The 26,818-nt window shown below is 40.6% G+C and overlaps 1 protein-coding gene across 4 annotated transcripts in view; it reads right to left on the bottom strand.

Annotated features, from left to right (window-relative positions):
- The window catches only part of PHACTR2 (phosphatase and actin regulator 2), a 135,746-nt gene that overhangs the window by 60,500 nt on the left and 48,428 nt on the right, over nt 1-26,818 (bottom strand). For all 4 annotated transcript variants that reach the window (XM_030316499.2, XM_030316500.1, XM_030316501.1 and 1 more), the window contains exons 3-4: nt 11,607-11,687; nt 6,446-6,604 (exon numbers count right to left, since the gene is read on the bottom strand). In XM_030316499.2, coding sequence (XP_030172359.1) covers nt 6,446-6,604; nt 11,607-11,687 — 240 coding nt within the window. The remainder of the gene's footprint in view (nt 1-6,445; nt 6,605-11,606; nt 11,688-26,818) is intronic.

The raw sequence follows: 26,818 nt of genomic DNA, 5'->3' as shown, positions 1-26,818 counted from the left end.
TACAAAGGACCAAAGGTACCAAGAACGAAAGCCAAACCGGGGTGCACTGTCTGCGTACATATACCATTCCTGTCATAAAACAGGTTGCCCAAGTTACTCTGATGAAGTTGTGCTGAGGAGGAGCGCCAATGTCCACTGCCAGGGGCTGACACCTGCCGTGACACCGGAGGCTGCCGGGTGAGGATACGGGCGGGAGGGCTCAATTTAAACTTAACAAAATGGAAGGGCACCTGGGTGTGGCTGGTTAGCCCACTGCATGTGACGCCAGGGGGCTGACAGCGAGGCAATGACTGGACTCCACCACCTTCATACCCTCTGAGGAGAGACCTTCTCTCAGGAGAACTCACGCCCTCAACCAGAAAGGGATATGAGCTCTGTCTCATTGTGGTCAAACATCAGTAATTTTCTAAGCTAAGGGAGACACTGTAGAATCCTTTCCGGGAAGCACAACGCACTGAAGAATACACTACTTTCTACTATTAAAATACTCTCAAGCTCTCCCAGGAACAAATTCCCGTTTCTCAGTAACTTCCTCTGACCTTTTCAAACAGTGTCACAACTACAGGTACAGAGGGCACAGAATCCCCCCAAATATCAAATTTGTTTTGACATGTAAACACAGGTAACAATTTTGAAAAGACAAAGGTTGGAATCCATTAAACGATAATTCATACCTAAGAACAGAAGCCTCTCACAAGATTTTGCCTAACTGGAGGAGAAACGGTCAGAGTCTCTCATTATCAAAAGTAGAGAGGCTGGGTGTTCATTCATGCACTCACATCTGCATTGTTTCTAATAGTGGCTGACTGAAATTAAAATAACTTAAAATACAGTTCTGGTCCAAAGAGCTAAGCAGCATTTCTTTAAAAATGGAACACAATTAAAAAAAAAAAAGTAAGACAGTGTTAAGACAAGACCAAGCCTTTACTGGATATAGCCTCCCATTATTGAATGACCAAGAAAGGGCTTTGATATTAGAATGCATCCTATTTTATTATGATCTCTTTTGTTTCATTTCTCATTCTCGTGAGTAAAAACTGAGCATTCCCCCCATTTTCTGGACTACATCCCATCCATCCACATATATAACTGCCATAAGAATGATTAAAAAAAATATATATATATATATAAAAAGAGGGGCACCTGAGTGGCTCAGCCGGTTGAGCATCTGACTTCAGCTCAGGTCATGATCTCACAGTTCGTGAGTTCGAGCCCCGCACTGGGCTCGCTGCTGTCAGTGTGGAGCCTAACTTCGGATCCTTTGTCTCCCTCTCTCTCTGCCCCTCCCCGCTTGCACTCTCTCTCTCAAAAATACATAAATTATTTTTTAAAAAATTAAAAAAAAAAAGAATGATTCAAGTTATAGTAGTTAATCAATAAAGCTTTTATTTTATCTTCTCCCAGCCATGAAACCTACCACAGTCCCCTCCTGCCACTGAACTTTTCTTATATTTATGGTCTGAGCTACTTACTCAGTATTTACCAGAGGCTACTTTGTATGTGTGTCTTTGTGTTGTATGTACAACAGTGACTCTCCTAACCTACCTGGTCTGAAGCAGAAGGCCACTTAGTCACAAAAGTCAGAGGAAAGAACAATACAAGTTGATGGTACACGCAAATCACTTCATTTTAACATAAAACATATAAATCTATGTTGACTTGTGATGTGGGGCAACGGCCTACTCTTTACATACTTCTTGAGATTATTCTTTGTAAGATTAGACAGTTGCATAACGCAAAGAGATCAAGTCCTCTCCACGGTGAGAGCCCATGAACTCATCTCCAGCACCGGGCATCTCCATTCTCTCTCACGCTATAAACCTTCACAGCTCTTCGCCTGTCCGCACGGACCTATCGCCGGAGATCTGACTTCCTTCTGCCTAAGGTTTCAAATTCTAAAGCTGTGCCCCGAAGAATGCGGTTTCTGGGTTTGGGAGGGAGGAGATGGTCACTCTGTGACAGCTGGGAGTGACAATCCCACCTAGGCTGAAAGTGAACCCGCTGAGTGTGAGCTCTTCGTGTTCGTGGACAAGCACCATCCACACCTCTGTCCTCTGTGGACTCTGCCAATGCTCTGTACGTGTTTGCCAGAGGGCCAATATTTATGTCTAGTCTGTGGAGAACCCTAAGTGGGGTGTATGTCTGTATGCAAACTGTATGCTCTTCTGACTGAACTGAAAATTCCTTTTGTCTAAAATGTCATATCCCTTGGGACGCCTGGATGGCTCAATCGGTTAAGCATCTGACTTCAGCTCAGGTCACGATCTCGCGGTTCGTGAGTTCAAGTCCTGCGTCGGGCTCTGTGCTGACAGCTCAGAGCCTGGAGCCTGCTTCGGATGCTGTGTCTCCCTCTCCCTGTCCCTCCCTCACTCGCTCTCTGTCTCTCTCTTTCAAAAATAAACAAACATTAAAAAAAACTTTTTAGGGGTGCCTGGGTGGCTCAGTCGGTTAAGCGTCCGACTTCAGCTCAGGTCACGATCTCGCCGTCCGTGAGTTCGAGCCCCGCGTCGGGCTCTGGGCTGACGGCTCAGAGCCCGGAGCCTGCTTCAGATTCTGTGTCTCCCTCTCTCTCTCTGCCCCTCCCCCGTTCATGCTCTGTCTCTCTCTGTCTCAAAAATAAATAAACGTTAAAAAAAATTAAAAAAATAAATAAATAAAACTTTTTAAATGTCATATCCCATTAAACACAATGCTTTAAACACGAGGTCTATTCAACGAACGTGACTGGCCGATAGTTATCAACAACACCTTAGTAGAGAACAAACTCTCTACTTGTATCTGGGAGGTATGAAGGAAGCTATTGTATTTTTGATTATTACCATGTGATCTGAAGGCATGATATAAACTGATGGTGTATATGAGTATTACTTTTCCAAGAGGAGGGTAAGGATGGGGTGCCTAGTCACTCTGGGTTGATACAGATACTATGCTTCAAAACAATATGGTCTGGAGGAGAGCTATTTACTATAATTCCAAGTGTGGCTCCTTCCACCCCATGGAAACGTTCAGGTCGGCACTTAGAGCGAACCTGAGAACAGCATGTGGCCCTCACCTTACCTAGAAGTCACCTTTGCTCCTATTCCTCTCCTTCACATGACTACCTCCTTGTCTCCTTCAGGCCTCAGTTTGGAAATATCTGCTTCTAAGAACCAAATGTGGTTCTCACCGCAAACTCTTTGGCTCCCTGTACTCAGGTGTTTTGATGCTGGTCTCCCGGAGGCCACAATCTGCTTGAAGTCAAAGGGCAATTCTGACTCACCATTCTTTTTCTGGTCCCAGCAAAGTCTTACCTATGGTAGACCTTCATTCTTGTTTGTGAAACAGATGCATGTCAATCACTTGTTACTTCATTGAAAGTGCTCTCTAATACCTCAATGGATATAGTATCAAATAATTTTCAGATTTTTTACATTTAACACCAATGTATCTTTAACACAATACAGATCAGTTTTTCTTATATATTTCAAGGCACTTACTGAGAAAGAATAATGGGAGACTAAAAGCCCTGAAGGTTTTAAGGGAAAAGTCAGCAGTATTGGGCATCAGAGGCCCAAGTACTAACTCGAGATTCCGGTGAGGATCAGAGACCCAGGAACACCCAAGTGTCCTGGGCAGAACCCACACATGGTGTAATGGAAAGGGCACTTGCCATTTATTTTGTTTTCTTTGATCTTCATGTTTCAACTATTAGAGTACGGACACATTATCTTAAAAAGGGATACAAGCATTTGGGACTGTAAAGGCACATGATATGGTTTTATTAGTTTGAATATAACTAATCGATGGATCAAATAACACTCTTGGGTAAATTCGTTTCATGTGAAAGCAAAGGGAGCATTTTACCCCCCCCCCCCCAAAAAAAAGGAATTAAGAACAGCCAAAGGGTGAATTAAGGACATGGGATCGTGGATTTGCATGACAGTGAGACCATGAAAGGAGCAGAAGGAAAAGGGAATCTTGGGTTGTTGTTTGGAATTAAATGCTATCTTTCCAGAGAAATAAATGGTGATCTTGGTATATGAGGTATTTTCTATTTAACGTAATACTATGTAACGTGAGTTATGAGTGACGTTCTTTTTTGCTCTCAGGAAGCAGCTTCCACACCAAATGCTTCCCCCCACTTTCAGTGTGGCTCTGGCAGGTGCACCATCCACACTGTGAGAGGGAGGCTTTGCTGCCTTATTAGTGGTATGGCAGCATGTCCAGCATTTATTTCTATCTCTTTCAGTACAGACTAGCTAAGCAAGATGCTATCTTGGACCTTATTTGACCAAAAGGAACTGAATGTACTAATTCTAAGTAAAGAATAAGAAAGCAAAAACACTCTCAAACATCCGTGGACCTAGGACTATGAGGTCTGCCATCTTTTTAGAACATCGGGGCCTGCTGGCTTAATGAACATAAAACTGTCAGCAACACTTTATTAGGTTGATAAGGGAAACACTTCCTTTGAAGTTAGGCCAGCCCAATGACTGACATGCCACACGGACCAGACAAGCACTAATGATGGACTGTTCCATAATGACGGGTGTGATTTTTCTTTTTTTTAAGGGTGTGATTCTTGAATGTTGAAAAGACTGTATCAGGGACAAACCACAGACGGATTTGAAATTCAACAGTTTGGTGAGACAGGACAGTTGGACTTAAAAAAAAAATCACTATTTGCATGAATACTTTCAAATTAATCCCCTTGAAATCTATGTAGGTCTGTTTTCTCTTTATGTTCCAGGGATATTATCATTAAAAATATTAATTTCTTATAGTCAGTACTTGTAAGTTTAACCAGAGTCTTTCAATGGAGCAGGACTAAGGAAAGCCCCCGAATACTATGCTAAATATTGAATAAAGCAAAACAATAAATTTCTAACAGATTGTTAATAGGGCTTCTAAAACTTTTGCAGGCTAATTAAATGCAAACAAGGGGTTATGGACTTTCAGAGAAAGTAATTTTAAGTTACAATATCTGTCAAATGCCCTTTTGTTTCTTTGTTTTTGTTCTTTTGTCTTTGAAGGATTTGGGTCAAAAACAGAGGAAGAGAAGTTTGCTTTCAGCAGTTTCTAAGAATTCTCAAAATGCCTACAGAACTTAAGCTAGGTCTGACAAGTTTTTGCCATTCAACTCATAGGCAGACATTATAGAACAGGAAACAGTCTGTCTCCTAAGGATTCATTTCTATGCTGCATGGAATCATCTAGAACCAGTGACCAGGAACTTGTGAATGTCTTGAGGGGTCCTTGATAGACATATATTTTGCTGGTATCTTAACTGACCATAGCATATTCACTCTAGAAACCAAGGTCTTTAAAGAAGCCTTCAGAGAATAGCATAATTGCCCCTGGCATGTTTTGAAATTTCTAATTGCACAGACAAATCATAAAGCAGGTTTCTATGGTTAATACAGTAACCACAGTCCCTAGCATCTCTGGGAACTATTCCTGGGTCTCTCTCAGACATGTCTAGAACCTCAACTAGGACCTACAACATTAAGTATCTGGATGCCACCAGCCAAGCTCCCACTAATGGAGACAGTGCTATGCTGAAACATCTTGGTTTTGATGTCCTACCATGCTGACATGCTCACAGGGGTCAGTTCTAACCAGTAAAAAAGATATTCAGATTGATACCATTTTTTCTAAAAAAAAATAATAATAAACATAATACTGACATGAAGTTTCTGAGGGGGCGTCTGGATGGCTCGGTTGGTTAAGCATCAGACTCTTGATTTCAGCTCAGGTCATGATCTCATGGTTCATGCAATCAAGCCCCACGTCAGCTCTGTGCTAACAGTGGAGAGGCCCTGCTTGGGACTCATTCTCTCTCTCTCTCTCTCTCTCTCTCTCTCTCCCTCTCTCTGCCCCTGCTCTGCTTGTGTGCTCCCTCTCCCAAAATAAATAAACTTAAAAAAAAAAAAGCTTCCAAGGAAAGGATAACATTCCCAGATATGGGGCACCTGGGTGGTTCAGTTGGTTAAGCATCTGACTTTGGCTCACATCATGATCTCACGGTTTGCGGGGTTGAGCCCTACATTGTGGGCTATGTACTGACAGCTCAGAGCCTGGATCCTACTTCAGATTTTATGTGTCCCTCTCTCTCTGCCCCTCCCCCACTCATACTCTGTCTCTTTCAAAAATAAACATTAAAAAAAATTCCCAGCTCTCTAATGATTGAAGAGAATATCCCTTCTGATTACTGTTAATTAATGCTTAATTGATTGTTAATTAAATAAAAAAATAAATAATGATGTGCTTACAAAATGGACGCATCTACCTAAGAAAATCATCCTATTTCTCTTCACTAGTTATAATTTCTCTCTTCTTTGTATTTGCAAACCTGCTCTCTCTCTAACTAGTCCTAACCTAAGAATCACTGTTTGGAGCCTAAGACCTGATTCTCAATATTGAGCTGTATTGAAACAAAAGAATAGGGGGTTTCTCTTGATTTTACCTTTCTTATCTTCTGCCTTTTCCTCCAGAGGTGGTGTTTTTTCAGCTACACAGCCATTACCTTCTTCAGATTTTACTACATTTTCCTCTCGGGTAGATTCCTCTCCGATGGGTATCATGTGCCCGTTTGAATTTTCAAAGTTAACTGTTACATCTCCATCTAAAATGGGGAAAGAAACACCTAGATGTCTAACTTGATGGTTTTCTTAAAACCCAGTTTTCCAGTTATTAGGACTATAGGGTTTGGGTTCATGTATCAGGCCCTGGGAACCAAATACATCCTGTATTGTTTCACCATGTTTTACTAAACATTTCATTCAAACAAAAGAGCTAGGAAATCCTTAGTCTTGGGGGAAAAACAGTAATGGTGGGGATATCCACGTGCCCTTTTAGGACAGTAGAAATTATTATCCTAATTATGAAATATCCCAGGGCAGCACAGCCCTTCTCTTCTTGCGTTTGGTTTTGTTGAAGTCAGGACTTAGGAGTCTCTGTCATTCAGACACTGAACGGTAAAAGGAGAAATCTGAAAAATGGAATAAACATTTTAACAAGCACTAAAAACACAAGGTGAATATAAGTACACAAATAACATGAAATGTAGTTACACATACAAATGATAAGAGGGATAATATGAAATTTTCCAACTGCCACTGTCTCCAGATTGTTGCATCTATGATATGCTAACTTTACACAGAAAGATAACTGCCACTCTGTATTCAGGAAAAGCTAGTAGTGAGGCTAATTTTATTTTCATTTTCTTACTTATGGAAATATTAAAATGTATTCAGATCATTGTCACATATAACTGACCAAAAGCCTTTAATGTGACCTAATAATAATTTGAAAACATTAGGGGGAAAAACATGTAATTAAAAGAAAAAGTAATTGCAGAGGAACTTTTTAAAAATCACAACTGAAAATAAAATTTGCAATATGTTATCTAAATCAGAAATAACTAATTTTAATCCCTGAACTTTCATAATTTTTAGAAGCTTCAAAAGTGAATGAGATTTTGCATAAACTCTTAACTCAGTGATACTTGAAAAGATTAACCTTAGGTCATATATGGAACATTTGAAGAGGCTTTGCTACCATTGTAAAAGTAATAATAATAATAATAATAATAATAATAATAAAGTTGAAGTTTTGACTTTGCAAATTTGAAGAAATGCATGATTACAGCTATTCTTATGCAGTTTTTTATTAATCTTATTTTGGCCATCATTACAAATAAAACAGAGATCATCTCTCATATTTTCATTAAATATGACTGAACTGCTTTGGCTCAACAATAAAATCCATTGGCCTTCTCCACAAAAACAGGCATGACATTTTAATAAGAAAAATACATATCATGGAATTCTGTCATGCTCAAAATGAAAATGAAATTGTTGCTTAAGCCATATAACTTCCAAGTACCTATAATCTGATTCCTGTATAAAAGTAAAATAGATAATAATTGAAGGTGATGCCATTGCAAATAAATCTTAACTATTTCAATAAAATTAAGGTAATACTTTTCGAAGAGTATAGGTCAAACCAAAATGAAACCAAAAGACTCTTCATTCTTATTATTAGATCCCAAGGAATTCACTATTAAAAACAAGGGAGGGGAGACATAATGTAATGTCCAGGTATTAGACACAGGAAAACCAAAAACTAATGCAAGAATGGAAAATTCCAAACAAAGTAGAAAACCACTTCTTTATATAAAAAAACCTCAATTTTTAGGCAACCCAAATATAAATTTACCTTTGAGTTCTCTGGCTTTAGTTGATAACAAAAATATGCTGAAGTTATGTTCATGAAAATTTAATTCTGTTTCAACCCTTATTAAGCTAGAATTCTATAGTAGGTTAAAGAACCGATTTTTTAAAATCTAGAACAAAAAAGCTAGAGAGAAAATTAATAGTCAAAGTGCAATAAGAAATTGGATTATCACATAAAGTCAACAAAGTGGAAAGATACTTACTTTGAGGTATGAAATAAAGCTAGCGCATATGAAAATAACTGTAGAAAAAGGAGACACATACGTGATAAATACAGAATTCAAGAATAAAACACAGTAGAGATGAAGTTATTAATAACTAATTGGCGTGTGTATTGAAAAAGTTTTCTAGTTTTGTACGTTATTGTAGAGTTAGAATAAGTTAAGTCCTTGATACAGTTTATGTATGTAAGTAAAATACACACACACGTGCTGGCAAAGGACAGCAGGGAAAGACGCTGACGTTATAGCAATAAGAGCATTCGTGTGCAAAGGCAAAAGGCAACTCAAAAAAGGTTGTAAGCTTAAAGTGAACCAAGAGATACACAGACGTCTGGGGGCTTTACCTCCTTCTGCTCAAACAAGTGTATCTGGGATATAGTTCACAGAGAAACAGAGATAAGGAGAAGGCTGTGAGACCAAAAGGTGAGTGACTCATCAGAAGGTTAAAAAGTACACCACAGGAGAGAAAGAAAGGAGGCTGGAAGGCAGGCAGAAACATCTCCTTGCCCTCGTGTTAAAGCTACAGGGAGAGATGGAAGGAAAGAACCAGAAATAAGGAAGGAACTTGGACTAGACCTTGGAATTCTCAGGAGAGAAGGCCAATTGTTGAACTTTTAGTTGAAGTTAGATCTTACTGTAAAAAAGATCATCTAAAAGGAATAATAATAATAACAATATAGCTGAGAGTGAGGGTGTGGGGTGGGGTGGGGTGGGATGGGTCAAACCTAGGGGAGCTGGAGGGATTCTAAAAGCCTATCTGGCTCACTGAACAAAGGGCAAAATTGACAGTAAGTGTCAAGAGAGCTGAGGCAAGGTCAAGCAGATCAAGGCAAAGAATGAATCTTCACTGGTAGAAGACAGGAGGCTGTCACCAAGCACAGCAGCTTCCAGTCTCTGGCTAGAGCTGAAAACAGACCGAAACTCTCAAGATAATTGTTTTTGGAAAAATGACAGAAAACTATTTTTTCCAGCCCTTGGTTGAAAAGGGGAAAAGACTGTTTACTATAGGCATCACCAGGAACTTTCAAGGTTTAGGTCATTTCTATAGGTCTACTTAGGGGCCACAAAAAAGGCAGAAAGTACAATTCAGTAACTTATGGCTTCCCAAACATTAAACCTATTACAGTATGGTTAGGTGAAAAATTGTTTTTCTTCTTTTATGTTTTAAAACTTGTAATGTTCAGCTCACAAAAGTTACAAAAAGGTCAACCAGTGTCCGATTTCTGGGAAATAAGTATATGATATCATAAGCGATCAAGTACATAGTTTAACAGATTAGGCAGAGCAAAAACCAATCAACACTAAGGATTTCTTTAAACTGGCCATTGCCACTTGTTTTTAGAAAAAGTAAACTTTTTTTCTAGCTATGATTTTTTTAATCAGATAAAAAAAGGGGGTCTTTATATCTGTCTTTCATACTCGGTAACAGTTTCATCATAAATTTTTCCATTTTTCCTTTCTTTAAAAAATTTCCAAATTGGGGTGCCTGGGTGGCTTAGTCGGTTAAGCATCTGACTTCAGCTCAGGTCACGATCTCACGGTTTGTGGGTTTGAGCCCCGCATCAGGCTCTGTGCTGACAGCTCAGAGCCTGGAGCCTGCTTCGGAATCTGTGTCTCTCTCTCTCTCTGCCCCTCCCCTGCTTGTACTCTGTCTCTGTCTCTGTCTCTCTTTCAAAAATAAATAAAGATGAAAAAAACCTTTTTTTTTTTTAATTTCCAAATAAACGATACCAAACAATTACACTGGCCAACCCCAGAAAGGGTATTACTCTCCCCAGAAAGGGGATTGATTGCTCAGTGGATTTGTAATTTTTCTCCTGCCTCCCAAGAGATTAGAGGGGAGACAGATTTTAACATTTCAAGTCTACCTTCAACTGACAATAAGTTAGGGATGTGCATTTTTTTTAAAGCCCCAGACAGGAAATAAATAGCTTCCTAGTAATGGAAAACTAGAGAAGACATAAAATTCATTCATAAAACAGAATGAGAAAAGTATAATAGGTCAGAGATTGAAATCAAATGCCTAAAACTGTGAGGGCTCAAGAAAAATGGTATTATTCATTCCAGACTTTTCCCTACATTCTTTGAAGCAGGAGTAAAATAGTAAAGCATTCCCTAGCCCTGTTCAGGAATTATTCAGATGTTGGAAAAAGTGTGTCATTTGGGTTTATAAATAGTGAATTCCAAAAGATGTTCTCTGCAAGGCACATTTATCAGAAAAAGAGAAGTAGTATGATTTCAATTCCAAATTAATAGTACTTTGTTTCATAAAAGTACAGTAATACAACTTTAGCCCAGTAAATATCCAGGGGGTGGGGCAAGGGAAGGCATGAGGTAAATCAACGATTTTGCAACAAAAATTCCCTTTAGTTTTAATAGTAGTGGGAGCAATGAAAATTATTTGGCATTACTTATTTGGAGAAATAATCAATCTCGGTGTCTTCTTCTGAGGGTCTATCTTGGTTTGTACCTAATCCTTGTCTTTTTGAGCAAGACTCCCTCTTGGGAGGGTAATAAAAGGGGGCAGGGGAAGATTAGGGGCAGGGGAAAAATACTTGGAAATAGTAATTGTTAGTGAAAAGGTGAAAGACAATTAGATTCAAAGAAATGAAAAGAGCACAACGGTAGGAAAATTACTTGAGAGAATGCATAAAGCAGATTAATTTGTCTATTCATGCCTTACTGATTGAACATTTGAATGTATTATAGAGAATAAAGGACAAGAGGTACATTGACATTTCTTTTCTCTCCCTTTTTCTTTTACTGGTAGATTGAAGAAACCCAAAGGCACCAGCCAAGCTAAAACTTTGCATTTACTCAAACAATTGAGATAACTTGTATAGAAAGACTGAAGCTCAAGAAAAGAAGAGGGGTCATATAAGCATTTGTATCTTATCTGTATCTTCAGCCAGTTCACCTTTGGAGAGCTTTAGGGTTAGTGACATACGGTGAAGGACTCACCAAGAAGGTCATTGAATTTCTTTTCTAGAATACCTTCGATCCTCTGCAGCCCACAAAGGCATTCTGAATTAAGGCAAGACTCTCAGAGGGCCATACTCACTGCTTTATCTCCCAAAGACCATGATCATCTTAAATTTCAAAAGAAAATGAAAGAAAGACCAAAGAATGAGGGATCAAGTTACTTTAAATGTATGATTAATTTCCTCACCTTGATCAGGCAACTCCTTAAGAACGCCCCTTCTTATCAGCTCCTCTCTACTTTGTCTTGTGGATATCTTCCTTTCTAATACTTTTAAAGAGAATAAGCATAAGTAAGAATCAAGTCATTGCTGAAAATAATTATGAAAAACATTGCAAGTAGAATCGAACACATTTATTCTGTTCACTTGAAGGCTCAAACCCCAGTGTTTCTAGTCGTCTCGGAAAACATGTGGTTGGAGTCAGTATCATTAGGACAAAGGCAAAGGACTGCAGCCCATGCTCTGAAACCCAGCCCCTGGGCCTGGTCCTTCAAATGACGATGTTTGGCCAAGAATCCAGACACATGATTTCCTATCAACTAAAGAGCACACAGTTTGAAATATTCCTTTTTTTAGGCATTCTAAAACCGGCTTCTGTGAATATGCAATGTATGTAAAGGATATGTATGCTTACATTTAAACCAAACAAACACTCAGTAAATATTCAGGTAATTCATCTGAATCCCAGTGAAAAAGGACTACTCTTCCTCCTGCCATCTATCACAAAAGTCCAACACATCAGATCTCTGTGACTCATTTCCTTGCCATACTCAAAAGGTCTAGCATGTTCCAGTATAGCCCCTGACAAACCCCAAGTCTTAAGAGGATGGAATGAATTCATGCTTTCACAGGCATGTAAAGGGATGGGGATCTCAACACTGCCTCTTCCTTCTGGAAGAATTTAAATTCCTGTTACAACTTCAGAGTGGAGGAGCTCAGGGTGGGACTTTAATAGTATTCACTTTATGTGTATATAATATTAGTTTCCTGAACCCTGCAGGTCTGACTCTACTCCCCACTTTGAGGGGCCAAAGAGGTGTGTAAAATTAATACGGAGTCATGTCACCTACTAATCCTCTGAGCCGACATTCTCTGACGTTCTTATACAAGTCTCTTCCCTCTAGATGCCCTGTTAGAAAAAGCATCTTGACACAGCAAAAAGGGGCCACAGAAAGGGCAATTTAGGTAGAAGGAAAGGTATGTTGGTGGAGACTGGGTAGCCACAGCAGGACTGGATTCTGTTTCCCCCTAAAATTCCTATTCCTGGCCTCAAAATTTGCAAATCCTGGAACCACATGAACATCATTTCAAGATCCAAACTAAACCCCATTACTGCAAGCCCTACTCTGACACCCAGAAACAGAACTCATACTAAGACTAAGCACATGTTTTCTGGGGGTGCCCCAGGTGGCCTGAAGTAAGGACACTTTGAAGACAGAGAAGGGAAGGGAGGGAGAGGCCCAAGTGTCTTGGGCCAAGAGCTTTGGGCCAAGCACCTGCACGTCCTCAGTAAGTGTTTAGTAATGGCATGAGTCCCAGAATACCAACACTTAGTCTCTCTTGAAGAAATTGAAATATTTTTTACCTTTTCTGATAACCATTAATTGTGTATTCCTCTTTAATCCTGGTATTCGTCTTTTATCCTGACCTTTATCCTGACAAAGGTCAGAGTAAAATTTGATATTTAACACAGATTTCATACGACAACTCCGACGAAATCTGTTTCCTCCTTCTTAGAGACCTGAATTCATTTTTATTTTATTTACTGCATATGTGCCCTTTGTTCCTGGTTTTGTCAAACATAGTTTTGGATAGAATCAGAATATAAACAAACAAGACAAAGAATAAATGAATGAGTGAATGAACAAATGGTCAAAAAAATAATCACGAACATCTTATTGGTTCCAATGGAGACACACACACACACAACTTCCCGTCTTCCTTTAGATTATCACCCACCCTCACTCTCCACCCTCTTCCAGAAGCAAGTAACAACAGCTCCCGCGAATGTTGGTCATTTCAATGGACAAAGTTAACTGGGTGGGGGAAGGGGGGGGGCAGCCAGAGCTGTTCTTTGATGGGAGTTCTTTCATCTAAAAAGAGTGCTGTTATTTCAGTACAGCTTCGATTTGTTCAGGCTTTTGTCAATGAGAACTCCTGTCAGCACAGGAAGCCAAACAACACCCACAATGACACCATGGGGCACTGCAAAGACAGTGCAGGTGGTTCAGAAGGACCCTGACCACTGTGGTTCCCCAAGGATTGTACAAACCCATTCATGCTTGACTGGGGCTCTGAGGAGACCCAGGCCCGAGACAGATTGGGGCAGAAGACGGATGGGGCTAAATTTGTCCAGGGAAGTGACAACAGGACTTGAGGTGGGATAAGACCATAGAATGGGGAACACATGCCAAGTTTAGGCAGCCGCACCGGGGTCTGGGCTGCTGGTTGACCTCTTTGGACCGCAGGACGGCTCCTGCCGCTTGCCCCGGCCCCCAGGCCTGGAGGTGGGCCCAAGGATTCCAAGCTTGAGGACACAGGTGGCAATTGCAAGAGCAGGTGCCATTAGCCACATTCTGAGGGGCCAAATGCAGTCGATTCAGAACATAGTCCTTGTGGCTGTCTGCCCCTTCACCTTAGGAAACAACTTTTCATTGTTTGCTGTTTCTGCAGAGTGATCTAAAACATGAAGTGGTTGTCAGGGCTCCTGGATTCTAGTCCCAGAACTTCCACAATGAGTTCTGTGAGCTGTCTCTTCACGTTCCAGCGCCTCTGATCTGTTATCTGTAAACTGAGGGACGCGATTCAGTGACCGCTAACGGACAACTCATCCAGCTCAAATGTTGTGTGATCCAGTATCATTAATCAAAGCCATTCTGTAATCACTGCTTTGGGCGCCTTTAAAAGCTTTCACTCTTGTACTGAAAGATCGTCTGAGAGCCCAAACCTATCTTTTGTTTCTGCCTTTCCATTATGGATCCCTGAGGATGCTTCAGTTTTAAGTTTTAAGCTTTCTGTTGCTTTAGTTCTAATTTAATCTCAGTTAAAAATCCCTCATCTTTCTTCCTTGCAAATTCTGGAGCTTTGAAGCAGCTTGGCTTCCTGCCAGGAACTGAAACCGACAGCTTTGTTCTTTGCTTTACCTCTTATAGACGGGCCCTGATAGGAAAACGTCTTGGCAATTTGTTTGGTCTTTGGCTGAGCGGATTTTTAACACGGAGTGCAGATAACTGTGTACGGGGCCAATGAGAACACACTGCAGGCGACTGAGCATGGAAAGTATGTTGCTGGGGCACAAAGTTCCAACCACTGCTCTCCCAGAAGAACAAGTATCACACTCTTCATCTTTTAAAATATTTGCCTCATGTTTATATAGTGTCTGTATGTTTGCAAAGCACATTCACTGGACACTTTTTCATAGGCTTGGAAGCGTTCTGCATCGGAATGAGTCTGAGAGGTCACTCCCGTCCAACATGCCGCCCAAAGCAGGAGCCATTTCAGGAACATTCCTGAGATGTGCTCACCTGCTGAAAACATTCAGAGGCAGGATGGCCCTCTCCAGGCATCTGTCACCCTCGTTCTTAGGAAGATATTCCTCATAAGGAGTCAGAATCCCACTCCCTGTAATTTCACACGTTCATCAAACCCGTGCTCCCCATAGCTCTAGAGTAAAGTAAGTCATCCGTGATGGGAAAATAGTCTGAGTTACCTCTGTGTTCACTGAGAGCAAAGTGGGTTGTTGAAGCCCCCTAGAACCTGATGCCTAGTATAGTATCCAACCAGCTGTTCTTTGACTCTGAAGTTCACACTAATCTGTGCAACGATAGCAATAATGTTGGGGGCCTCACAAATACTGCTGGGGAAGAGATTTAGCAGGGAGGTCAGATCATTGGATGCAGTAGCTAGGTCTCTCCATGAAAAGTATGGTTACCAGTTGAGTAAACAGCTCATGGTTACTTACTTTTATCCCAATTAAAAAGCGTGTGTGGTTTTTTTATGAAGATCAAAGCAAACCCACGGCTTCTGTTTTGCTCTCTGGATTGGGTGAATTCAAGTTCTGACAGTTCAATTCTGGTTACAACAGCACACACTTTGCTAAGTGAGAGATGCACTGTGCCCCATTTTCCTGCCTTCACGCTTATACTCTGGTGCTACAAGTATTTGAAGAGGACTGATCTTCCAAAAACATCCAATGGCTGTCCATCCATCTCATTTTGAATTCTCTCTCTACTCCTTGGCATGGTCTCCACCATGCCCCCCAGAGGCTGCCCCCCGACATGATGCCTCCCCGCCCCCCCCCGCCATGGGATCCTTTCCTCACCTCTCCCTCCTGGCTCTCTCTGCTCCAGCCCCTCCAGCCCTGCTTCTTGTCACCTGATGCAACCAGCAAGCTCCTGCACGGTGGCCTCTGTCCTTACAGGATGGGATTTCCTCAGACCCCCACACGGCTCATTCCACCACTTCCTTCGAGTCTTTGCTCAAATGTCACCTTATCAGAAATCCCTCCATCGCACAGCCGTGGAATAACTTGTTCGTCTTCTCGCCTCTATCTACCTTATCCTGCACAGTATGTCACCCCCTCCTGAAATGGGACCCACTCCTTAAATGGAGTTTCGATGAGAACCAAAGCTCTTGTTTTGTTTACTGCTGTTTCTCCAACAGTGCCTCGCAGGTTGTTGGAACTCAGAAAACATGTGCATTTGTTGCATAAATGAATAAAAAAAAATAGGCTAATAATGCTAACAGTTTTGTTTTCTGCCCCTTCCCCCTCCAGTCTACGAGAAAGCAAACGAGGCTTGTGGCAAAACTCTACGAACAGGAGTCTTCTGTTTTCTGCCCCCTCTGCTACTTGGCTGGGCCCGCCAAAGGGAAAATCCTGAGCTGTCTGTCCTATGGCTCATCTGAAAAAGTCTCTGTGTGCTCTGAAGAAGGAAGGCTGTAGTGTGAGGAGGACAGACAGCAGCCAACTAACAGGATGTAGCACACGACCGGGCTCATCATAAATTTTAAATGATTTATGATGTCCTTCTGGGCATGAAGCCTGCATTCAGGAGAGGAGGCCGGGGCACATGCTACCAGCTCCTTGCTGTGGACGCTTGGCCAGGATTTTATATTACTCTGGAAGTATCTGGGAGAGTAAATCTTGTAGTCAACAAGCCACTTGTGTTTTCTTCTGGCGAGGAAAGAGAGTCCTAATTCTCAATTCTAACACCGTTTAATGACGGAACAAAACAGAAGAGCAATTAGACTACTAAATAAGCGTACCGTGTTATCTTCTTGGTGCTGAGTGCTGAATGGCCTTACTGTAAAACTGTGACAGAAACAGAGAACTGCTTGTCTCGTGTTGAAAGCGTTCTAGAAGAGCCTGGCTTTGCTTTACCTCTCCTCAATAGCAGTTACAGAAAACAGAATGTCAGAAAACGGCCTCCTTTTTAAAAGACCCTTCACGAAAGCGTAGCAAAGTCATTTAAAGCAACAACCACCAAAATGCCACCCAACGGGACATTTGCAAAAACCTTCCAAAACATCTCGAGAACATAAGGCAGCGAAATAAAGCCAACGTCCCCCACTAAAAATACTCAGGGGTCTGGCCATTTTCTTATTTATCCATACCCTTCTTCTACTTAAAAATCCTACTGACTACAGAACAAGCCCGACTCATCTGAACCCGGCCAGGCTTTACCACCGGTCCCGGGGAACCATTCTTCCCCTCCCTCTGTTCACCTCCCTTTTTCACAAGCCCCATGCTAAAGTCAAACCTTGCTCCTCACCATTTTAAAGACTATCTGTACCTCCTCAGCTCCACTCCTTTGTTGTTTCTTTCTCCTCGAATCAGACCTTTGCCCTCTCTCCCTCTCTGGTGGAATCCTCCTAACATTCTAAGATCTCTTCACACAGCGGCCCCTGCTAGGGATCTCAGCATCCTGGCTGGCGAGATTCAGTAACAACTGTGTTCCTGACACACTTCAGAGTAACTTCTCTGTGCCTCAGCTTTCTCATCTACAAAATGGGAAAACAGCTGCTACCTTTTCTGGCTCTTTTGGAGGCTAAATGAGTTAAAAAGCTAACGTGCTCAGACCAGTACCTGCAATCTAGAAAGCACTGAATAAATGTTACCTATTACCAGTACCTGTGTTCTAGCACTTCTCTACTTTTCATTGCTACACGTGTACAGGGATGCATATTGACATGACTCTAAGCCCTATGAGGGATGTCTTGTTTATCATTTCATCCTCATAATGCCCCAATACACTGCATTAAGTTTCTGCATTTGTGTTTTGAGGGGAGGGAGGGAAGACATGTCTAGCACCCTTGGCTAACCTTTTCTACTTATTAAAAAAATTTTTTTAAATGTTTATTTAGTTTTGAGAGACAGAGAGAGACAGAACCCAAGTGGGGAAGGGGCCGAGAGAGAGGGAGACACAGAATCCGAAGCAGGCTCCAGGCTCTGAGCTGTCATGTCAGCACAGAGCCCGATGCGGGGCTCAAACCCACGGACCATGAGATCATGACCTGAGCAGAAGTTGGATTCTTAACCGACTGAGCCACCCAGGCACCCCTGTACTTATTTTAGACATAGCTTTGAGGAACCACCTTCCTCCTCTCTCAGTCCATGTGATCTGTGTGAAGCTAACCCCAACCCTGGGCTCCAAGACTGCCAGGCTTATCCAATCAGAGTCCAGTATCTTCCTGGCATTGGTGATTGGTTACAAGAGAGGCTGTGTCCCAACTGTACCAATGACATCCAGCCTGAGAATTTCTGGAACAGGAAAAGAAGGCTTTCTCTTTCTTTTGTATCTGTTGAAACTAGCCACATATGAGCCTAGAGCCCCTAGTAGTCATTTTGCCTCCATAAAAGGAGAGTCTAACTTAGAACAAAACAAAAAAGCCAATACTGAAGAATAGGCTCAAAGAAGGAGATGGATTCTTAATCTTAGTTTTTAAGCACCTGGATCCAACCATACCTGAAGGTTGATGCCCCTGGTCTTTTCACTTTCATGAACCAATAAATTTCCCATTTGCTTAAGTCTATTATTATTCATCAGCAATAAAGAGCTTTTACTTTTGAACAGCCAAAAAAAGGTATTACGTAGATGCTTTTTTTAAAAGTGAATTTTCTCCCAACAGAAGACAAAGATTCTCTAGATTTTCAAGGCAGAAATATGAAAGAAGAACTACATAGACCTTCTTTATCCCCCTCAAGTTCAAGAATTTGAAAGCTGACCAGACCTTAAAAAAGAGGAAGATGGTGAGATCTATGTCCCTCCTCCTCTTTGGAAATCGGTGCCACAACTTCCTCCAGAAACCTTATAGTAATCATCCATTTATTTGCTGCTTAAATGGCATTTTTATATTTACTTTCTCATCCTGCTTCCCAGTATTCCTGAAAGACAGGCTAAGCAATTCTTTTTAGTTCCCTCAAATAGATAAGGATATCGGGATTTAAAAAGGCTAAATACATTTTCCAATCACATACGCAGAATCCAGTTGAATCCAAATGTGTCTAACCAAAAGCCTACTGCTTACATTCTCCAAACTGAGTTGATAATTATAAACATTTCAACTTCCCCGTGACAGGTATCATGCTTTCCAAATTTCCCTCAAGATATGAGGCAGAGAAACTTTTTAAAGTTAATTTTCAATGAGCACTTTAAAAAAAATTTTTTTTTCAACGTTTATTTATTTTGGGGACAGAGAGAGACAGAGCATGAATGGGGGAGGGGCAGAGAGAGAGGGAGACACAGAATCGGAAATAGGCTCCAGGCTCTGAGCCATCAGCCCAGAGCCCGACGCAGAGCTCGAACTCACAGACCGCGAGATCGTGACCTGGCTGAAGTCGGACGCTTAACCGACTGCGCCACCCAGGCGCCCCATCAATGAGCACTTTTTAGATGGTAGTACATTCTCATAGTTCGAATTATAAAAGGATACAATAAAAACTCTCACTCTCACCTTCCCCTCCACCTATTCAAATCGAACCCCAGCTGTACTCCACAAGTAAATAACCACTTTTATTAGTTTCCCATGTATCCTTCCAGACTTTCTTAGGCAAATGCAAATATTCATTTTTATTATTCTCTTTTCACACCAAAGGTAAGCTGTTTTACAAATTGTTCAGCATTATGCTTTTTCATTAAACACTGTATGTAATACTTTTACAATTTCAGGCGATGGGGTGACAGACAAAGGCCAGGTTGAGGAGGAAAATGTGATGATCTTTGTCTCGTGGAAACAACAGCAGCTGAAATCAGTGCTGTGTGCAGAGGGGGCGAGCTGGGAACAGCCATGGGAAGTCAACCCCAGGGACTCCTGGATTTTATTCCCCAGGGGTAAGATTTAGGCCTAGAACAATGAGCAAGTCCCCGATCCCAGATGGGCCAGGAAGTACAAATAATCCTAGGAGACTAATCAGAGGCCAGGATGTGTGAACTACGTGAAACACTGCTTGTCTTTCTTCCAGTAGGATTCTCACCGATACGTGAGCAACACAAATGTTTAAGACAGGTGCTTCTGGATTTATCCTGTCTTTCCATTTCTTGTTTCTTCACATTAAAAGATGGTAAACTCAAAACAGGGTGACACCACAAATGTTACAGAAGTTTGGAACAAAGAGAATGATACTCATCCTTAGAGTAATTAATTATAACTTCACACTATGAACAAGCTGGAGACCTGATATAAACACGAATCTCATCTCTAAATGGTGAAGAGGTTTTTCAAACTAGAAGATCAGACAAGAGTGGGTGTGAAAGAGACCTTAGTCCTAAATGAAGATAAGCCCACTTGTTTAAATATCAAATTCAACTGAGTAGGATTCAAATTCAACTGTGTCAGAAATTATTCATATCTTAGGCCAAAATGTTTTGAAGGGGTTAATATGTAACCTTTAAAAGCCTGTTTTTATTTAGTGAACCTAAAAACAATACATAATAAAACATCATCAACTCAAACCAATAGGCGTGAGTAACCAGCTGGAGTAGTGAGGCTGAGTAGGCGTTCCCCCAAATCCATGTTTACCACCTTCATATACATATCTCATCAGACTAGGATTCTTAAGGTGATTAAATTTTTTTCTATCTTTTTCTTCTTTTTTTTTTTTTTTTTTTAATTTTTTTTTCAACGTTTATTTATTTTTGGGACAGAGAGAGACAGAGCATGAACGGGGGAGGGGCAGAGAGAGAGGGAGACACAGAATCAGAAACAGGCTCCAGGCTCTGAGCCATCAGCCCAGAGCCCGACGCGGGGCTCGAACCCACGGACCGTGAGATCATGACCTGGCTGAAGTCGGACACTTAACCGACTGCGCCACCCAGGCGCCCCATCTATCTTTTTTTTCTTAAAGCGGCTAGGATTTTAAATAATTTTTAAAAATATTTATTCATTTTTAAGAGAGAGAGAGAGAGAGGGAGCATGAGTGGGGGAGGGGCAGAGAGAGAGGGAGACACAGAATCCAAAGCAGGCTCCAGGCTCTGAACTGTCAGCACAGAGCCTGATGTGGGGCTCGAACTCATGAACCGTGAGATCATGACCTGAGCTGAAGTCTGACACTTACCCAGCTGAACCACCGAGTTGCCTCCAAAATCTGTTTTCTTAAACAACCTAAGCGTCCATTGATAGATGAATAAAGAAAGTGTTTACACACACACACACACACACACACACACACAAACACACGCACAAACACACACACACACATGGATTGCTCAACCATAAAAACGGATGAGATGTTGCTATTTCCAACAACATGGACGGACCTAAAGGGTATTATGCTAACAGAAATAAGTCAGAGAAAGACAAATATAGTATGATTTCACTTATAGGTGGGATCTAAAAAACAAAATAAACAAATGAACAAACAAAGCAGAAACAGACCCATAAGCACAGAGAACAAACCAGTGGTTACCAGATGGGTGAGGATAGGAGGATGGGCTAAGGGGTGAAAGGAATTAGAAGATACAGCCTTCCATTTATGGAACGCGTAAGCCACAGGGATGAAATGTACAGCACAGGGAATATAGTCAAGAGTATTGTAATAGCATCATATGGTGACAGATGGCAGCTACAGCTGCAGTGAGCACAGCAGAACATACAGACTTGTCGAATCACTACACTGTACCCCTGAAACTAACATAACATTGGGTGTCAACTGTACTTCAATCAAATAAGATTAGAAAAGAAAACATTTGGAAAGCTGGTATGAACTTTCTTGGATTATTGCAAAAAAAAAAAGTTTTCTTGAGCATGTTAATTAAACATTCCTCTCCTACCATCTTGCCTGTATTACACAATGTACAGTATCTATAAAGAACAGTATTTCTTTGGCAAAACTGGTCCAGACCTACACTAAAACAGGATGCACAAATGATACCCGATTCCTGTTGGACCCTGCAGTGAGACGACCAAGGCTAACTCTACTAAAGTTTTTATTTTCCAAAACAAAACACCAAAAAATATTGGGGGCTTAGGGAAACGTACCTTTTCATTGTAACTCAAACTATAATGTTTAAAATTTCACAGCAGTGCTGTTTCCACTTGGACATAATCTCCCTTTCAGGGGTCTCCCCGTCTGCTCTCTATTTCCAAATCTCTGATTGTTAAGATGGTAAAGGGGTCTCATCATTTTTCTTTAAGACTGAAAAAGCTACAAAATCGGGGCGCCTGGATGGCTCAGTCAGCTAAGCGTCCGACTGTTGATGGTGGCTCAGCTCATGATCTCACAGTTTTATGAGCTGAAGTCCCACGTTGGGCTATGCATATGGACCACGAGGAGCCTGCTTGGGATTCTCTCTCTCTGCCCCTCCCCTACTCGGGCTCTCTCTGTCACTCTCAAAATAAACAAGCTTTTTTTTTTTTTTAAAGAAAAAGCTAGAAAATAGAAAATGAATCAGGAAGGATATGTTCTAGCCTTTTTAAGAATGTATCTTAAGCTTAAATCCATACATTTCAACTTATTAGCAGGTGATCATATAGTCAAGCTCCAAATTCCCCCAGGCCTTTGTTTCTGTATATGAAAACAGAGATAGGAAAACCTGACTTGGATGGACAATAGGATGATTAAAACATTTTATAAAGTATTTGATACAAAGCAGGGAGCTTATAAATATTAGTTTTTTCTCCCCTGTGTTCTATTTTCTCTTGTATATATGTAAATCTCTTTGATAATATTCTGTTGGTATTTTTACCTTGATATGGTTACTGATCTAGAAGGTGGTGTAGTGTAGGGATTAAAAATGAAGACTTGGGACACCTGGGTGGCTCGGTCGGTTAAGCATCGGACTCTTAATTTCGGCTCAGGTCATGATCTCATGGTTCGTGTGCTTGAGCCCCATGTCGGGCTCTGCGCTGACAGCATGGAGCCTGTTTGGGATTCTCTCCCTCTCTCTCCCCTCGCGCCCTCCCCCCCCCCCCTTCCCCAGCTTGCACTCCCTGTCTCTCTCTCTCAAAGAAAAAAGAAAAGAAAAAGAATGAAGACTCAAGCCAGGCTTCTGAGGGTCAAACATGGGCTATGCCACTCACAAACCCTGAAACCTAGGGCCAGTTATTTAACTTTTCTGTGCCTCAGTTTATTCATTAGGGAAATGAGGGTTATTAGCAACCCACCTCACAGAGTAATTGGGAAGATACTTAAAACACCATCTGGCACACAGTAAAACCTCAACGAGGGCTAGTTATTACTCATATCCATGTATCCTGTTCCTACTTCAAGTTTAATCCCAAATAAAACTTGAAATGGGTAACAGAAATCAAACTTTGTCTACTGTTATTTATTAACACGTTACTTCACACGCTCCACATGTAGCAAACTATGCAAATTATTCAAAGGGAACTTCTTCAAATCTCATGGGTAGTAACTAAATGGAACATTTTATTTTTTTTAATGCTTATTTATTTATTTTGAAAGAGAGAGAGCGCTCTCACACACACATAAGCAGGGGAGAAGCAGAGAGAGAGAGAGAGAGACAGAGAGAGAGAGAGAAGAATCCCAAGCAAGCTCCACGCTGTCAGCAGGGACCCCGACACGGGGCTCAGTCTCACGAACCATGAAATCACGACCTCAGCCAAAATCAAGAGTCAGACGCTAACCGACTGAGCCACCCAGGCGCCTGTATATGGATCACTTCAGCACTGAATTGTGAAAACAGCAAAAAGAAAGGACTACATAATGCCAGCAATATATCAACATCAGATTTAAATAGGTAACTAAATTTTAGTCCTAATGTTTTACACTTGATTCACCTAGGTGCACTTCAAAAACAAATTACAAGGGCTAAGAGTGAGACACAATGAGGAATTATTGTTTAATGGTAGAGAGTTTAGGTTTTGCAAGATGGAAAAGTTCCGGAGATCTGTCGCATAACAATGTAAATATACCTGACACCAATGAATTATATACTTAAGAACAGTTATTAAGATGGTAAAATTTGTGTCATGTGTTTTCTACCACAATTTTTAAAATAAATTACGTTGTAAGACGTTTTTGGACTACATTAATGTGAACAGCCATTTATCTAAGGTGAAAAATAGATCAGAAGGTATTTTCAAAGAATTTTAACCACACTGATGGTTACGGCGTTCACCATCTATTCTCCAGTACCCAGTGTTCTCTCCAGCCACGCTTTTTATTTTCTTATATTTCTCATGTAGCCTCTCATGCCCTGCCTTTCAGTGGGTACTAAGTAAACACTTATACTTTGGAATAAAGAAAACCTCAAGAGCATCTGTTTTAAAACCTGGAGAGTTCTGGGTTTGGAAAAGCAGGTAAAGAAAATTTAGCACAAAATGTCATATGCCTACATGAGCAAATTCTTTTCACTTGATAAAAAGAAGTAAGAATTAAGACTGCAATTTATTTTCCAAGTGGGAAACAAATCAGGAAAACACAGAAGCCAAAAAACAGTCACTTTTCAGGACTTAGCCCTTAGCGATAAAGACCGGATTCGTATCACAGGATGAAAAAAATCAAAACAAAACACCAAGGGAAATAATATGCAAAGGAAATAAAATAATGGACTTTCCTGACACGATTCTCTGACCCAGGCCACTAAGAGTTCTGTAGCACCTTTAAAAAGTATTTAAAAGTGGCACCACTCCAAAGGAAAATGAAATTAGGAAAATTATCCACCCAAGTAAGGCTTATAAACAATCAGACTGTCTCTTAAAGCAGTACAAACTGACTATGTCTCATCCCAGTGTAAGTTTTTTTTTTATTATTAAGAGGCCAATGGGAACATAGTTCCTTCTCCTCTACATCCCCCTGAGGAAATTAATGTGGCAAGAAAAAAAGAAATGCAAATTAACACTTCTATATTCCATTCTAGTGGGTGTGGCTCTTAAAAAAAAAGTCATTTATAATCAGAAATCAGTAAAATCAGTAGTATGCATGGGTCACTTGGTAACAATTTCATAGGATGCTCAGTGAAAATGCCTTGCTATCTGAGCCCTCGGAGAACCTAACTCCCCCGGGAAAGGCTGCAGGTCTGAGATCTTAGTTGCTCTATGATTCAACAAATTTAAATCTAAAACACAGCTTGGTTTAAACAAACCATATCACATCTTCTAGAATGGGCCGGAAGCAAGGGAGTCTCCTCAAGTCTGTTTAGAAATAAGATTTTATGGTTTTTGTTATCTAAGGAAGGTGGGTCCTGATGATTTGGCCATTCATTATGTAGCTGGCTAACTTAACCCGTGCTAGAAGGTTTTCCTATTTATGAAACCACCAATTTCACTATGGAAAAATTACAACAAAAGTTAGCACTCATATTACTCTTTCCCATAAATGGGTTTCATCCCTAGAATAGATCTATAATGAATAATAAATGCTCCATAAATAAAAGGTGGGGCCTTAATGATTCTTTCCATCCCTCTATATGCGGGAATGATTGAAACAAGAGAAATTCATTCTACTGGGAGAAAAAAAATGAAGAGGAATATTTAGTCTCCTTCATTTTAATATATAGCGAACAAATTTGTTTTAATGCCATTATATGTCTTTAGGAAAAAAGAATAAAAGAATTAAAAACAAGGAAAATGTCTATTATGTATATGTATATGTATATGTATATGTATATATATCCTATACTATATATATATATGTAAATATGTATAATTATTATATGGTCTCTTATCCACAGAATTTTTAACACTCATTTGGTCTAATTTGGTTAATTTATAAAATACACAGGTACACAACTGGCGAAATGAAACACAACCAGACTTCTTTCGTGTGTCATTGATGCCATCAAAAGGCTGTGCCATACAGAACAGAGAGTACCCGTTACTTAAGTTCATTATTCATTCGTGAGGGAATGGTGCCCTAACCTGTCCATTAAGTTTGGTGAACTATTATTTTGTCTATTTTGGCTTCTCAATCCTTAAGGCTCTTAAGCAGCTCTCAATGACACGAACACCTAAGAAAGAAATGGAACCCCCCACCCCCACCCCCATTTCCAGCACTTACAAATCACATTCACTAGCAAATACATATATATGGAATAGGATAAGGCCTATCAACAGCCTCTCACTAATTCATTCAACAAACGTTTACTAAATGCTTTAACATAAGCCAGATGCTATTCAAGCTGCTTTTGGATTTTACCAAAGAAGAAATCAAAATCCCAGTTCTCATGGAATTCATACTCTAGTGGGAGGGGGGACCAGGTTAATAAAAATACAAATAATTTATAAATATTAGAAGGCTAAGATGTGCTGTGGAAAGAACAAGGTAGGGCAGAAAAAAAAGTGACACCAAGGGTGCCAGGGGACCTACTTTACACCTACTGGGATGGCAATAATAAAAAAGCAGATAATAACAATGTTGCCCAGCACGTGGGGAAATTAGGCACCCTCATCCACTGCTCAGGGGAATGTAACACGGTGCAGCTGCCTTGGGAAAAACAGTCTTGGCAGTTCGTCAAAATGTTAAATACCGATATTACCATATGACTCAGCACTTCCATCTCAGATCTACAACAAGAGAAGTGAAAATACGTGTCCACGCAAAAAACCTTGTATACAAATGTGCACAGTCGCATTATTCATAAAAGCCAAAATAGAAACAGCCAAATAAACGTCCATCAACTGATGATGGATGGATAAATAACGTGATATATTCATACCCTGTATATTATTTGACAATAAAAAGAAATAAATATTGATAGGTGTTACATATAAATGAACCTTGAAAATTATGCTAAGCAAAGAAGCCAGTCACAAATGGCCATATATTTCTGTATGATTCCATCTACAGGAAACATCAAGAATCGGCAAATCTATTAAGACAGAAATAGAGGTGGGGGGGGAATGGGGAGTGAGGTCCGCTCAACAGGGTTTCTTTTTAGGGTGATGAAAATGTTTAACAATTGACTGTGGTGCTAACTGCACAGTTTGTGAATATTACTAA

The sequence above is a fragment of the Lynx canadensis genome, chromosome B2 (genome assembly GCF_007474595.2).
Source record: "Lynx canadensis isolate LIC74 chromosome B2, mLynCan4.pri.v2, whole genome shotgun sequence".
Classification (NCBI taxonomy): Eukaryota; Metazoa; Chordata; class Mammalia; order Carnivora; family Felidae; genus Lynx; species Lynx canadensis.
Note: the sequence above shows the minus strand (reverse complement) of the source record. Positions and strands in the feature narration are given on the sequence as shown.